The sequence below is a fragment of the Mustela putorius genome, unplaced genomic scaffold (assembly GCF_011764305.1).
Source record: "Mustela putorius furo isolate JIRA1106 unplaced genomic scaffold, ASM1176430v1.1 tig00003993_pilon_pilon_pilon, whole genome shotgun sequence".
Lineage (NCBI taxonomy): Eukaryota > Metazoa > Chordata > Mammalia > Carnivora > Mustelidae > Mustela > Mustela putorius.
In genome coordinates, this window is record NW_025422132.1 from 842,085 (window position 1) to 857,434 (window position 15,350).

A 15,350-nucleotide genomic window follows, 5' to 3' on the forward strand; every position below is an offset into this window, starting at 1 on the left:
CCAAAGTCCTTAGTCACTCAGTCTCTTCCTTTAGAGCTTTCTTAACATTTGTGCAGGGGTTTGAATTGTTGTCAATGGAAGGAATAGAGAAATGAATGTTTATTCTATCTTTCTGGATGTGGTAGTCTAGGTTCATTTTTTAGACATTCTCCTAGTGCCATGCTTTGCACAAAATATTGTTCATAAATACTGATTCATTGTATGAGGGTGCAATGGAGGGCCAATGGGACCATGACCTACCTTGACCTATATACTTATTTTCTTAGTGCAGTCTGAGTATGTAGGTTGGTTTTCCAAGTTAGAAAGACTGAATTTGAGTCCTGCCTCATCCCTATTGTTTTGTTTTTGACTTCTCAGCCTCCACTGCCTAATCAATAAAATGGTGTTAAAAATGTCCATGTCCGGGGTACCTGGGTGGCTCAGTGGGTTGAAGCCTCTGCCTGCGGCTCAGGTGATGATCCCAGTGTCCTGGGATTGAGCCCCCGCATTCGGCTCTCTGTTCGGCAGGGAGCCTCCCTCCTCTCTCTCTGCCTGCCTCTCTGCCTGCTTGTGATCCCTGTCTGTCAAATAAATAAATAAAATCTTAAAAAAAAAAAGTCTGTGTCCTAGGATTGTTGTAAAGATTGAGATAACATTTTTAAAGGCTGTAGCGTAGTGCCTGGCACAGGGTAAGTTTATAATAATACATTAGTTATTATTCCATTGAGTTTCTTGTCATTTAAGCTTATTTTCAGTTGCATTTCCTGCCAACTTAGGCTTTCCTTTATATAATTAACTTATGTTATTATACTTTGTCTTACTGGTTTTTATGTGACAGGATCACTGAATCTTTGTTCTACCTAGCATTTTTGATAAAGTTTCTTCTTACCAGATCATGAATTAAAACTTTTGACAAGGACAGTGCTGAGAACACAGCTCTGGCTTTCTATTAGAAGCTTTCTTCCAGGGGCGCCTGGGTGGCTCAGTGGGTTAAAGCCTCTGCCTTCAGCTCAGGCCATGATCCCAGGGTCCTGGGATGGAGCCCTGCATGGGGCTCTCTGCTCAGCAGGGAGCCTGCTTCCTCCTCTCACTCTGCCTGCCTCTCTGCCTGCTTGTGATTTCTGTCTGTCAAATAAATAAAATCTAAAAAAAAAAAAAACAAAAAACAAAAAAACACCTAACTTTCCTCCAGGTTATTAAGACTCATTTGTTCAATGCTTTCTGGATTCCTTTTTCCCAGTGAGCAACAAATCTACCTAACTGATAATTCAGACTACTTTCTCCCTCTCACCTCTAGGACTAGGTCCTAGGATAATAGGACCTGGTCAAATGTGTTGCTGAAATCAAATTGTGCTTTGTTTATGCTGTTCCTTGACCTACCATTAGAATTACCCATTAAGTAAAATGGAGCTAATTTAATCAAAATCAATACCATGTTCTTTTGTGAGTACATGCTATTTCTAGTTTGCTTCTTTTCCAAGTATTTTCAAACTGTGTGGGATATAAAGTTTGAACTCACATAGAAACTTTGAGGCAGAAAACCTGGTGTTCAGCACCCACATTTTACAGATGAAAACTTGGGCCCAGGGTGCTGAGTGAGTGCCCAAGGTCATACACTACATATTTTCAAGGATTTTAGCTCTGGAAACTATTTTAGAACATTCATGATACTCAGTGGTCAGCTACTCTTACATGGATTGTGCATCTTCAATATCAGAATATTATTCTAAAAATTTAAAATAAGATATAAGTATCTTCTAAGTGCTTTTTTTAAACCTGTTTTGTAGTGATAAAGTTACTGATTTTGAGATTAGAGGAATGTGTTGCAGTTTGAGGCACGACCAGCAGAGGGCACCAAGGGTTCATGCATCTCTGCCCTGCATGGTGTGTTTTTTTGTTTTTTGGGGTTTTATTTCCCCCCTGAGAATTGTCAGCCACCAACATTTGGACAGTTATCTGAGCAGTGACTTTTATCTGGGTTGTTTCCTGATGCATTCCCCCATGCCTAGCACAGTGCTTGACATCTAGTAGGCTCTCAATAAATATTTGTTATTATTATAAATAATTTCTTTAATACTTTTCTTTGGGGATTTAAAAATATAAGAACAGTAAAGATAATGAAAAGGTGTCTTACTGTATTAATTTGAACCACTGGCTCAATTATTTTTCTTTTTGAATTTGGTATATTTAAAGTTCTGACCAACTCTTTTTTTTTTTCATCTTTTGTTAGTTAATAATCATTGTCTGATCTTCCGGCTAAGTATTAGTTAGTGTTTTCTTTTCCTCCAATTTTTCTGTTAAATTTCTAGTGTTTCTAATAGTTCTGAATGAGATTATAGTGCTTCCCGGAAAAATACTTTAGAAGAGAGATTTGTCAAACTGGGACACCTTTCTTTTAGACCAGGGAGTTCTCCCCCCGGCCCTATGACATGTTTTTAGTCTTCCCTGGAACTTTAGAGTTGTTTTGAGGATTTGAACACTGTGGGGAAAATTCAAAGGAATGATTTTCAGTATTGGTGATTTAAGGCCATTTTGCTCCAATTTAATTTTAGAAGGACATCCTAAATTTTGATTTAGTTCATGTTTTAAAACTTATCCTGAATGTATTGGGTATGATTAAGGGAAAGAAATGTTCTTTGTGTTGCTTATGGCAGCTTGGCTAAAAACCAGTTGTGATATTCTCTGGAGTGCTGTGAACCTTCAGAAATTGAAAATGTCATAGTGGGAGCGTGTTGTGGAAAGAGGTTTTTTAATATTTAAAATTTTATCTATTATTCTTGAAACAGACTCTCATATGAGGGTCATGGACACCCGCTGATTATTCTACAGCTGTTACATTACACAGGTCAACATCACCGCATTTGAGTGTCTCATTTCCATGCAACAAAGTGTTAGATGAATCTTTATTCATTATTCAGAAACACTTATTTCTTTTTTCATAGTGCAAATTATGAAGTATTTCTTGAAATGGTCGAATATTTACATTTTTTCTAATACTTCCCAGATACAAACTTTATGTGTGCTAAAATAATTAATAGCAGTTTTAGTATTTGTTGATCATTTTATTTTATTCTATTCATTTGTTTTTTAAAGTTTTATTTAGTTAAGTAATCTCTACACTCAGTGTGGGGCTTGAACTCAACCCCAAGATCAAGAGTCACAAGCTCTCCTGGCTAAGCCAGTGAGGCTTCCCTGCTGATCCTTTAAAAATCAAACTTTTAGTGAAACAAAAATGTCAAAATACAGATGATCTTGAACCAGATCTTATAACCAATTTTTCTAAAATTCAAAATATTTGTTTCTCACCTCGAATAACTTTGTATTGACCGTTTTTATTTGTTGTTAAGTGTACTTCATTGGAACAAAAACTGAAAAGATTGTCTGAAGATTTGAGTTGTCAGCGACAAAATGCAGAAAGTGCCAGATGCTCTCTGGAACAGAAACTCAAGGAGAAAGAAAAGGAGTTTCAAGAGGTAAGGTGAATGGCTTCACAAGGAGTTTGCATTTTGTAGTTTTGTCATTTGAAAAGCATTGCTGTTGCTTGGGGTGTTCTACGAGAGGGGAACTCCTTTGTGAGGAACAGGTTCCCCGTGTGATCCTTCACACTTCTGTCTTGCAGTTTTCGATTGGAGAAGTGACTCAGGAGCTCGAATGTTCTTTTTTACCTGTTTCCTCTGATTTCTTAGAGATTTGATACCAAGTAGGAAAGAATCCTTTCTCTTCTTTCAAAGACTCTCAGTTGTGGAGGAAGTTGTATCCTGTTCACCACATGTTTCTAAAGGCTGTGGGTTGGCGAATACGTTAGACAGGTAGTTGATGTGGTGGGGAAAGAAGCTGGCAGCCATGTTATGGGTGAAGACGCCTTTCTAGAAGTGTTGCTGCCAGTGGAGAGTGAGTTAGCCTGGCCGAGTATATCCTATGGATTGAGGCTCTCTAGTCTTTCAGTAAGAGCCCCTGGAGATGCAAGTCTGGTCTCCCGATGTGGTTATCAAAGTTAATTGGTGGCATATCTTTGCTCACATTCTAAGTTATGAGTGTTATGATGTTTGATATCTTAAACCCCATTTTTTTTTTTTTTTTTTTTAGATTTTATTTATTTATTTGACAGATCACAAGTAGGCAGAGAGGCAGGTAGACAGAAAGGGGGAAGCAGGCTCCCTGCTGAACAGAGAGCCTGATGTGGGGCTCGATCCCAGGAACCTGAGACCATGACCTGAGCCGAAGGCAGAGGCTTAACCCACTGAGCCACCCAGGTGCCCATTAAACCCCATTTTTGAGTGTCTTTGTTTCCTAGCTGAGTTGTCACCGTGGCGGCTCTGTTCTACTCCCTTTTGCCCCTGGACTTGTGGAAACAGAGATGAAGAATTTCAGCCTGGGGCTGGGACTGAAGCTGGCTGGTCTCCATGTGGCCAACTGGCAGACTCTGCTTTCCCTCTGAAGGCCCGCATTTGATCACCCGGACCAGTGCTGAAGACAGTTTACATTTATTGTTAAGTGAACGGTCAGCCTGGCTTCCTCTTGTCTCCTGCTCTCTCAGCCAGCACGGCCTGCCTGTAGGAGGCTTGCCCACCCTGGCCTCTCCTTGTCACCTGTCGGCAGTCCGACTGACGTACGTGCCTTCGGTGTTTCAGGAGCTCTCCCGCCAACAGCGCGCCTTCCAAGCCCTGGACCAGGAGTGTGCGCAGACGAAAGCCAGACTCACGCAGGAGTTACAGCAAGCCAAGAACACTGGCAACATCCTGCAGGCCGACCTGGATAAAGTAGGGAGCTGCCTTATTTCTCTCCTCAGTTAGTCCCCGTTTTCCTTATTCATGCGTTTTCTATCCTGCAGCTGACGTGGTGATGCTTTTAATGAAGAATGGCTCTAACCTCCCTTTCCTTACTTCACCAAGGAAGAGAGCAAGCAGTCCTTCTGAGTCTGGGGTTTCTCATTTCCAGGAAGAGGGGAGTGAGTGAGGATCTCAGACCTGAATGTCTGTGCAGGGGTGTGATGGTGGTTCTTGGGTGCTACACCAGATGGAAACCCTCCCCACTAATTCATGCCCCCCAAACCATCAAAGCGCTGAAAACTATAATCCGTTACTTATTTAACACTTACTCCAAAAATGATCTCAACCATGTTATGGCTTTGTCTTTTATCTATATGATGACAACCCTTGTATTATTTTCTCCAGCTGGGATGCCTGTCCTGAACTTCAGGCTTGTGGGTGTGTACCTGGTATTTCCACTTGCTGGTCCATCAGGCATCTCACACTCGGCGGGGTAATAGCTGAACTCCTGCTACTTATATCAAACGTGCTCCTCCCGGAGTCTTCCTTATCCCAATCAACAGCAATTCCATCCTTCACATCGCTGAGACCAGATCGCATGTCATCTTCAACTCTGCCTTTTCTCTCACACCTCAAAGCCTTCCATTAGGATTCTTCTGACTCCGCCTTTATTTACACATACGTGTGTGTATTTGCGTCTCTCTGTGTGCCCATGTATTTTTGCATATGTGTGGATACTATCTGTATAGCTATATTTAAACCTTTTCATGTTAATATACAAAATTTACATAGGACATATTTACAATTCAATAAATTATTATAAGGAATGTTCTCTTAGAACCATTATCTGTGTCAGGGCCTAGAATCTTTACTCCAAGAAACCCTCTATGTGCTCCCTTCCTCCTTGCTAAGAATAAACCTGATTTGTATGCCTTTTTTTTAAAGGGAGTAAATATAAGTTATGTTTTACTGGTTTTCAGGTTTTTGAATAGAGATATGAACACTTATTCATAGTTACAGAATATAAAATATGTATTTATACAAAATTTAACAATCTTATCTGTTCTTTCCCAATCAGTGTATTTGTGTGAATTACAATACAAAATAGTGCCCCCCCTGCAAGACCCTGTGATAACCATACAAACCCAAATGAGTCCCAAATGAGGACTAGGAGTTGCCTGTAAAATTGTAAACTCAAGGTCCTGAGTAAATGAACACACCTTGAAGAGTCCAGAGAAAACAAAAAGCTTGCTAGAAAGGCATGTTTATACATTTTACTTAATAGGAAGTCAAGATACATATTTAAAATTATTGGATCAAGGAAAAGAGACTTAGATTTATTATTTAATATTATAATATTAAGGCAACGGAAGAAGCAAAAGAATAAAAATAGAAATGGTAAAAGACTATATATAGAAAGAAGGATGGTGCTGGACAGAAATCAGTTTATTTCCTACCATCCTGTGCTGTTGTATTCGTTTTTATTTGGATTACTATTATAATCATTTTAAACAGTGGCACTGCCTATTTATGAACAAATGATTATGTTCAATACATAGTTTTATAAAATCTACACCAACCATGAGCTTTGCTTATTTCTGGACTATACTGTTAAGCAGTTTTGTTTTATTTTGGCTTTTGTCTATTTTTAATTTTTCCAAATAGTCCTGTGTAATATACTTTATTAATAAAATAAATATTAGATTGCCATCAATGACTGAAATGTTAAAACCCCTATTTGAGGAAATTGGCAGCAAACTCTGCTCTTCCGTTCCTTCCTTCTGATTCTGTTATCTCCCTGAATTTCTGTCTAATGAACGTTGCTGTCCAGCTTTGTGTTTTATGCTTACTATGGCTACTGTTCACCATTGCTGGTCCCTGTCTGGTCTAAGACTGTCATTTGTCACCTGGTTTACCATGCTAGCCTCCTCACTTCTCTCCCTCCTTCTAGACTTGCTCCTCACAGTGTGTTTTCAACCAGCCACCAGAGTGAGTCTTGTAAAGTCTCAGTCCCAATTATGTCACCCCTCTACTTGCAACAGCAGTCACTTCTTGTCTCTCGCCTAGTAGGAGCCGTGTCCTTCCAAGGATCTGCAGGACCTGGTGGGCTTCCCACCACCTCGCTCACTGGCTTCCTCGCTGTTGGTAGAGCACACTCCGCATGTGCTCTCTGGGGAAGCACTGTGTCTGGACGGGTGTGTAGGGCACGCACCTTTGCTTGCATACGCTTTCTGCTCTAATGTCGCTGTATCAGTGACATCTGCTCTTGTCATCACGTAGATTCCTACCCTCAAGTACTTTCTGCTTCCTTTCCCTTACTTAACGTTTCTCCATAGGGCACATCCTCTAATGTCTGATACAGTGATTTCTTTCTTTTTATGTTGTCTTCCTTCCATTACTTAAATCTTTCCATGAGGACAGGCTTTTGTCTGTTTAGTTCCCAGCTCGACCTGCAACACGCCAACACTGAACACCAGAGCTCGGAAGCGGCAGGCGATCGCAGGTGCTCATTCTTTTCTTGACTTGACCCATGTTGCTTGACCGGTGACGCATTCTGGTTTTTTAATTATTTTTTAAAGATTTTATTTACTTATTTGAGAGCGTGCAGAGCAAGAGAGAAAGAAAGAGACAGAGTGAGCATGAGCAGGGAGCCCGGTGCGCATCTCGATCCCAGGGCCGTAAGATCATAACCTGAGCCAAAGGCAGATGCTTAACTGACTGAGCCACCCAGGTACCCCAGGGTGACACATTCTTGAATTTACCCTGAGTATGTCCGGTATTCACCTTTTGTCAGAATTCCAACTATCTCCTCAGGACTTGCTTCTCTGTTCCTAAAATTAAGGTTCTCCCATTGAGGTAGAGTCTCATTTTATGGAAAATATTGGTTAACTCTCAAATTTAGGACATAACCTAGTGGGACATGTTGACCTCTCTTAGAGGAAAGAGAGATGGGGATGCAGCCAAAATGGGAGCGGTGACATTCCCTGACATCTGTTTGTACTAAGAGTTAGTCCTCTAACCGGCTATCCAAGTTTGAGAGACGAGACAAAACAAAAACACCCCCCAAACAAATGAACAAACAAAAACTCCTTTCCCAGGATGAAAAGTTTAACAACTTTAAAAAAACAATTTTTTTAAAGTTTAACATTTAACAGTTTTCAACTGTTAAATGGGCTTCCTCCAAGACCTTTAAAAAAAAAAAAGGCTTTTTTTTTTTTTTTTTGCTTTTTGGTTTTTATTTTGCCTGAGCCTTGCTTTTATTAGATGTTGTGTACTATATATACTTACTCTGTGGGTGGATGTTCAGGTTCCCAATATCTTCTTGTTCATCGTAGCCGCGGTAATAACATCCCTGTGTCACATCATGGTGTTTCTGTAGGACAGGTTTCCACATGTGAACTTGGCCATTTCGGGCACATGTATTCTCCCTTCTGATCGATTCTGACAAGCTGCCCTCCAAAAAACTGTAATGTACCTTCTCACCCGGTTGGTGTAAGAGAGGTCCTGGTCTTGCTTATTCTTCTTGATAGGAGATAGTCCTGGTTTTATAAATTTTGCCAACCAAGGAGTGAAAAAGTCATCTTATTGTTGTTTTAATTCATGCTTCCTTGATTACCATTCAGGATGTTTCTTTCAGAGGTTGATTAGCTATTTTTTTTTTTTTTTTGGTATAAAATTGTCTGTTTCTATTCTTTACTCTTAAAAAAATCAGTTTACTTTCTTCTGAATTAACCATAGATGTCCTTTGTTTGTTGTATCATGGATATGTAACTTTGAATCTGTCACACAGCAAATATGTTCTCCCAGTTTTGTTTCTTAGCTCAACTTTTTGTTTTGGTTGTTTTTAATTACTATTTCATTGTGTTCACTTTTTGGTGATCAAATTTGTTTATTTCTTCTGTGGCTCCCTCCCCAAACCCAGCCCTTTTCCCTCTTCTATCTGCTGTCCCCCAAATTGATCTGATGGTATTTTAAGTGAAAACTATAATGCTGTATTCAGCTCTGACATAGATCGTGTCTCACCAAAAATAGATGGTATTAGTTCTTAAATTCCATGACCATTTCATTTAAGAATAAATAAGTAATTTAAAAAGTAAAGAACATAAAAACAAAACTTTGTCCTATTTCCTCTTTGCAGGTCACATCAGGAAAGCACCAGCTAGAAAAAACTTTGGAAGAGTTTAAGCAGAAGTTCTGCAGAACCGAACAGGCCTTACAGGCAAGTCAGGTCCAGGAAAATGAGCTGAGGAGAAGCAGTGAAGTAAGTGAGGCATCAAGATGCAAATTTATCAGCTGCTTTGTGGGGTGAAGTGGGAGGGTACAAGAGAATTCCTGTGTTGTTTCTCTGTCGTGTATCATGACCACATGTAATTTTCCTTTTTTATTTATTGGAAGTATTACAAAGTGTTTTGTAGATAACCTATGACCTAGAACGTATGTGCTTTTTTTTCCACTTTCCATTTGTATATGATTACTAATAAGTGTCTAGCAATTATAGGTAAACATGGGTTGTATTAAGATCATGTATTAATTTTTTTAAAGATTATTTTAGATTATCTGAGAGATGGAAAGAAACAAAATTTTTATATTCTAAGAGGAAAGAAAATTGGTGATGGGAGGTATAATTTAAATCCCTTTTCTAAGGGTTGGTTTTTGAGTCATCAAATATTAACTTTGTTGAAAATCACAGATTTAAATAAACAAAAGCAAAAGTTCTTGGAAGGGGCTCCTGGGTGGCTCTGTTGGTTAAGCCTCAGACTCTTGATTTCGGTTCAAGTCTCGGTGTTAGGGTGTTAAAACTGAACCTTGTGTCGGGCTCTGCAGTGGCCAGGGAGCCTGTTTGAGATTCTCTTCCTCTGCTCCAACCCCCACTTGCATGCGTTCTCTCTCTCTCTCTCTTTTTCTCAAAAACAACAAGTAATTGTTAGTTGTTGCCCAAAGTCATGTTGCCATGTGCAAGTTTAACAGTGTCTTTTTTTTGAGATTCATTTATTACACAAAACGGTGGATGAAGTTTCTCCAGTCGCTTGGATATGAGGAGAGTGACCTGATGTTGTTATGGGATTTTATCCATACTTACTTGATTCAGCTTCTCTATTTAGTGGCCTGGAGTTTTATTTTTTTTTAAGAGGGAGAAGAGAGTTTGGAAGGACAGAGGGAGAGAGAGAATCTTAAGCCAACTCCCTGCCTGCCCAGCACGGAGCTTGATGTGGGGCTCCATCCCACAACCCTGAGATCGTGACCTGAGCCGAAATCAAGAGTTGGATCTTTAACTGACAGGGCCACCGGGGTGCACTGGCCTGGAGCTTATCTTAAACAGCTCATTTGGGGACAGTTAGTAGACTGAAACAGCCTGACTAGAACCATAAATCAGCACTGTACTCTTTTTTTTTTTTTTAAGATTTTATTTATTTATTTGACAGAGAGGAATCACAAGTAGATGGAGAGGCAGGCAGAGAGAGAGAGAGGGAAGCAGGCTCCCTACTGAGCAGAGAGCCCGATGCGGGACTCGATCCCAGGACCCTGAGATCATGACCTGAGCCGAAGGCAGCAGCTTAACCCACTGAGCCACCCAGGCGCCCTCAGCACTGTACTCTTACAAAGAAGCATGGCAGAATGGGAGTTTTTTTCTCTATCAAATATCACAGGAAAGAATTTTTCCCACTTCTTTAAATCTTTTGCAATCATTTTTTAGACTGAAGATTCTTTTTTTGAAAAAAGAATTCTGTATAAAGAACAGTTCTTCATCAGATGGGGAAAGTCTCCATGTGTTTATCCCCACAGCTCTGAATTGCAAAATCTGAACATCTGTCAGTAGCAAAGAGGTGATGGCTAGAGCAGCAGGCCTCGGAGGGGTCATGCTGCTGGGGACAGGAGGCCACAGCTCTAGCCACCCAAGTGGAGGCAAACTTTGTGTCAGATGATGGTTTCATCATCGACTGTTTTCAAATGGCAGTGTTTGTTTCAGCAAAACAAATGTTTGCCTTTTTGGCCAGTGGGGACCAACCAACAGATGCTTCTGCGAACATTTCCACAGGCGCACTGGCACCGAACCCTTCCCCCTGTGAGCTTTCCTTATAGCCAGAAACTCTCCCTCGACTCCACTGGCTGCCTAGTAGAAACATTTTGTCGAAGCAGTTGTCTGGTGAAGAGGGTCCAGCCACTTTTTGCTTGGCCAAGTCACAGTAGTGGACTGGACACTGTGTGGCAGGTGTTTCTGAAGACGTGTGTGCCTCCATGGGCTCTGGGCTGCCCACTGTGGAGCTTGTCCATCTTGAACTCTAGCCTGTATGGTTAAATACATGTCCTGTTGGCGTTTAGATTTCATTGATTTCTGTGTCCCGTGAAAGGGGCTAGCCCAGGGCTTAGGGTTTCATGTACTGTTGGCCTTCATTTATGTTTGTGGATCTGTGTCTTTATCAAGACTTCCCAGGGTCTAGCTGGCTCCCAATTTTGAATTGGGATTGGCATTAGAAAAGCGATTTACCCAGTTAGAGCAGTGGTGTGACTTAGTAGCAGAACGGTAGCTTAGAGGAAAGGAGACCTTGGATTGCATCATTTTCTGCCACTTCCCTGTTGTGTGACCTGCAGACAATGACCTAAACTTTCTGAGTCTGACTTAACTCATCTGCATATAGGGACTAATAATACCCTTCCCTTTTCCAAGCTATATTAATGATGGCATTAAATATTCTACAAAAAGTGCTTAGCCCAGTGCCCAACACATGAATATTTGTTAGTAAAGTATTGCAGGCTACCTGATCATTGCCCTGGTCTCCACAACAGCTATGACCTTTTGTCGTTCCTGCCGTTTGCTGTCCCCGGTAGGCACAGAAAGTGAGGAGCCGCAGGACAGTGCATTTGAGATTTTTCACATTAAAGATGTTGCCTGTTCTATGCTTCTCTCACTCTGGTATCTTTCTGTGTCGTATTCCAAGGACAAACAGGCCTAACATGCTTATAGATTTTGGATGCTGAAATAATGCTACAGTTGTACCGAAATTTTCCTTGTCTGCATTTAGTAAATAGGCTGCTCACAATGAGAAAATACCCGTACCAGGAATGTGATTTAATGGCCCAATCAATGGCAAAATTAACTCTAGTATCAGAGTGAAAGGAGGCTTTAGGTAAGCTGCTCATCCCACGTCCAGTGCCAGCCCCCTAGCGTTAGGGGTAGGCGATAAAATACCATCATGTGATAGCCGAGATGAGGGAACGCTTGCCTGGGGACCTCCCTGAGCTTGGGGATCTGTAGCATACCAGGTTCTCTAAGGAGCTTGGCCTGGCCGGCAGGAATGACGAGCTGGAAGGGGACACATCCTCTGCATCCATCCCTTGTTCATGATAGAGACTTGGTCCCGGGGTGGGGGACTATTAAGCTCCATTCATGGGCGGAGATCACAAAATGCCCACAGTAACCGAAATTTGTTTTGTCTGGCCCTAGGAAATGATGCTTCCCTTGCTGCTCCTAAACTGAAGTTGATCAGGGCGGAATTGCTTGCTAAGCTCTAATGTGGGCTTGTGGTGATAGGGATGTTTGTTGTGCTTTTCCACACTAGTGCCCAGTTTTGCAAATCATTTGAGGATGCAAGAGATGCCTAGGAGAATACATCCTTGTATGCTTAACTCATTGTTGCTGATGAGCTAGCCAATCAAGTCTTAAGTGGCTATGGCCTCACAGAAAACTAATTGGTGATGGACGGCAGCCTACAGATCCATTTTCAGATGTTCATTTTCCACATTTTGGCCTTTTAAAATTCTTGGGTTGGTCGTAGCCATAGTATTACAAGCCTGCTGGGTCCCAGGATTGGCTGAACATTTTGTTAGAAACAAATATTTATGGAGCTAATGCCAGAATAGAGAAAGACATGTTAGTCTCTCCGTTGGGCTTCCTATTCATTTAAATGCCCCCAGTTATGGACAGAGATGGATAGAGACCAACAGACACATAAACAAGCACAAGTTGCCCCCTTCCCTCTCTCTTCTTTTTACCTTGCTTCCTTCTGTGGGGGTGCCCCCAACTTTAAGCAGTGTCTTCTCAGCTTTGTGGCCCCTCCTCCAAATGCAGATGCCACTCGATTTGATTAGATTTTTAGGGTATGAAAATAAGTGTCACTGTAAGATTGGGAAGTCAACTCAGGTGGTTAAACAAGCTGGTTACTATTTTACATTGAACTCATTCTGCTCACCTAGCACGATCATGTAGATTCGGAGGCTGTCAAATTTGGGGAAGAAATGCTAATAATATTGCCCAGTTACCCTTGTTAAAGTGCTTTAAGGTAGTTTTCCTTTCACATCTGTGATCTCTTCTGAGTGGTGATCATTCTGAGCCTGGAGAGCAAACAAGCGATATAGTTTCTTATAGTTTAATGATGCTTGTTCAAGCCCGCAACATCCGTGCACCTTGATGGTCACTCTTGGCAGAGTTTAACACTGACTGGGGTGAACATTCACTTCTCAGTCTCCAGATTAGTCGGAGATGCCCATCAGTCCTGATTGATGAAGGGAGCAGGACTAGGACAAAGGAGCCAGAGGAGTGTAATTACAACAGGCTCTGTCTTATTCTGAGGATGAAATGAACATATATGCATGAACACAGCAGCTGCCAGGAAGTTTTCAAGTATGTTCTACTAGCCAGATTCTCCCTCTTCTTGAATTTGGCTTTGCTGCATGGGTACCCATCTGCTGGTAGTAACCAGACTGATAATTGAAGGCAACCTTCCAACACAGCTTTGCCAGGGCCATCTGTTTTTTAACGGGGCTGTAGGGTTTTGGAGGATGGGTCTTAATTGTTTCTTTAAGATTCAAAAATCTCTCCCTTCTGCGGGGGGATATTTTTGAAGTGCAGTTTTTGAAAAAGGTGGCCTTCTGAAATGTTTTCCCCCTAAGGATGTGAGGAGCTTTGTTCCGTCTGTAACAATACTTACCAATCCCTGATGGTCCAGACCGTAGCATAGAATATAGGCCGAGATACTTATCGCCTAGTCATTGAAGGTAGAAGAACAGATTGAGGAATATAAATAGAGGATTTATTTATCACGGAAGTCTTATGTGGTTGATAAGCAATAGTGTTTTTATTTTGTTGTTTTTAAGATTATGTATTTATTTGAGAGAGAGAGAGAGAGAGAGCGCACAAGCAAGGGAAGGAAAGGGAGAAGCGGACTCCTCGCTAAGCAGGGAGCCTGATGCAAAGTTCGATCCCAGGAGCCCAGGATCATGACCTGAGCTGAAGGCAGATGCTTGACAGACTGAGCCACCCAGGTGCCCCAGCAGTAGTTTTTATTTGGCATTTAAATAAATATTGCTCGGTTTTAAGATTAAAAAATAGGCATAGTCATAAAATGGACATGCGTATGAGTCTCTGCTACTTTTTGGTGTGGCTACTTCACCTAATCAGGTACCCAGAGAACCTGTTTTTACTGTGAAAGCTCGGATTCCCCCATCTAGAATGAATTCTTCCTTCCATGCATCTGCCCTCTGATTTCCATAACCTATTCCACCTTTCTTTAGTATTTAGCACATCCTGATATGAACTAAGTGATTAGTATCAAGTCCTCCCCCACTGGAGTGCGAGACCGGCTCTGAGGGCAGGAGATTCTAATTTATGTTTGTATCTTTCCTAATACCATTCCAGCATCTTACACACTGTAAATTTTCTGAAAAAAAACTTAATATTCATAAAAACATCCTAATTATAGTAAGCCCTAAGATAGTTTTACAATGAAAAGTAAAAAAAAAAATCCGTCATGTGAATTTTGGTTTATTAGTACATCAGATCTTTGCAAAGATGTATTTGATCATTCAGATGTGCTAGGACCTTGGAGCCTCTTTTTTTTATTTTTTTATTTTTTTATTTTATTTATTTGACAGACAGAGATCACAGGTAGGCAGAGAGGCAGCCAGAGAGAGAGGAAGGGAAGCAGGCTCCCTGCTGAGCAAAGAGCCCAATGTGGAGCTCAATCCCAGAACCCTGAGAGTATGACCTGAGCTGAAGGCAGAGGCTATAACCCACTGAGCCACCCAGGTGCCCCTTGGAGCCTATTTCTTTGAGGATCTTGTGAATAGGATTTTCCTTATGAGTTAACTGTTTAGCAAGCATAGGTACATCGAGAAAGATCAGAGAAGTGTTTCTTGAAGAAAAAAGATTATTTGTGTGTGTTAGGTTTTGTGTTTTTGTTTTGAGTTCTCTTTATAACATCATCTGATTGAAGTAAGAATGTCTAACTTCATTAAGTACTTGAGAGGAAAGTGAGATTCCTCCCCTAGTGATATATTTAAGTAGTCCCATTTAGGGACCCTTATAAGGCAGAGGTCATAACTAGCTCGAGTGGTTTTGATTATAACCAGTTAAATGTGTGTTTTAGGAAGTGAAGAAGGAATACAGCGTCCTGAAGAGTCAGTTTGAGCAACGGGCTAGAGAAGTCTGCCACCTGGAGGAAGAGCTGAGGAAAGCCAGACAGAGTTTGAGTCAGAGCCAGAACTCTACAGAAGAAATGAGGGGTGAGTAAACATTGCCTTTGGAGGTATTCTTCTAAGCTGATGTCGCATGAGGGAGGATGGATGTCCTTAGAAACGTTTTTCGATTTTGCTATATATTCTCCC

At 41.1% G+C, this 15,350-nt stretch overlaps 1 protein-coding gene across 3 annotated transcripts in view; it reads left to right on the plus strand.

The window, feature by feature from the left end:
• Positions 1-15,350, plus strand: part of CENPF (centromere protein F) — a 61,923-nt gene that overhangs the window by 17,578 nt on the left and 28,995 nt on the right. For all 3 annotated transcript variants that reach the window (XM_045071898.1, XM_045071900.1, XM_045071899.1), the window contains exons 8-11: positions 3,327-3,452; positions 4,611-4,739; positions 8,887-9,009; positions 15,113-15,248. In XM_045071898.1, the coding sequence (XP_044927833.1) occupies positions 3,327-3,452; positions 4,611-4,739; positions 8,887-9,009; positions 15,113-15,248 (514 nt within the window). The remainder of the gene's footprint in view (positions 1-3,326; positions 3,453-4,610; positions 4,740-8,886; positions 9,010-15,112; positions 15,249-15,350) is intronic.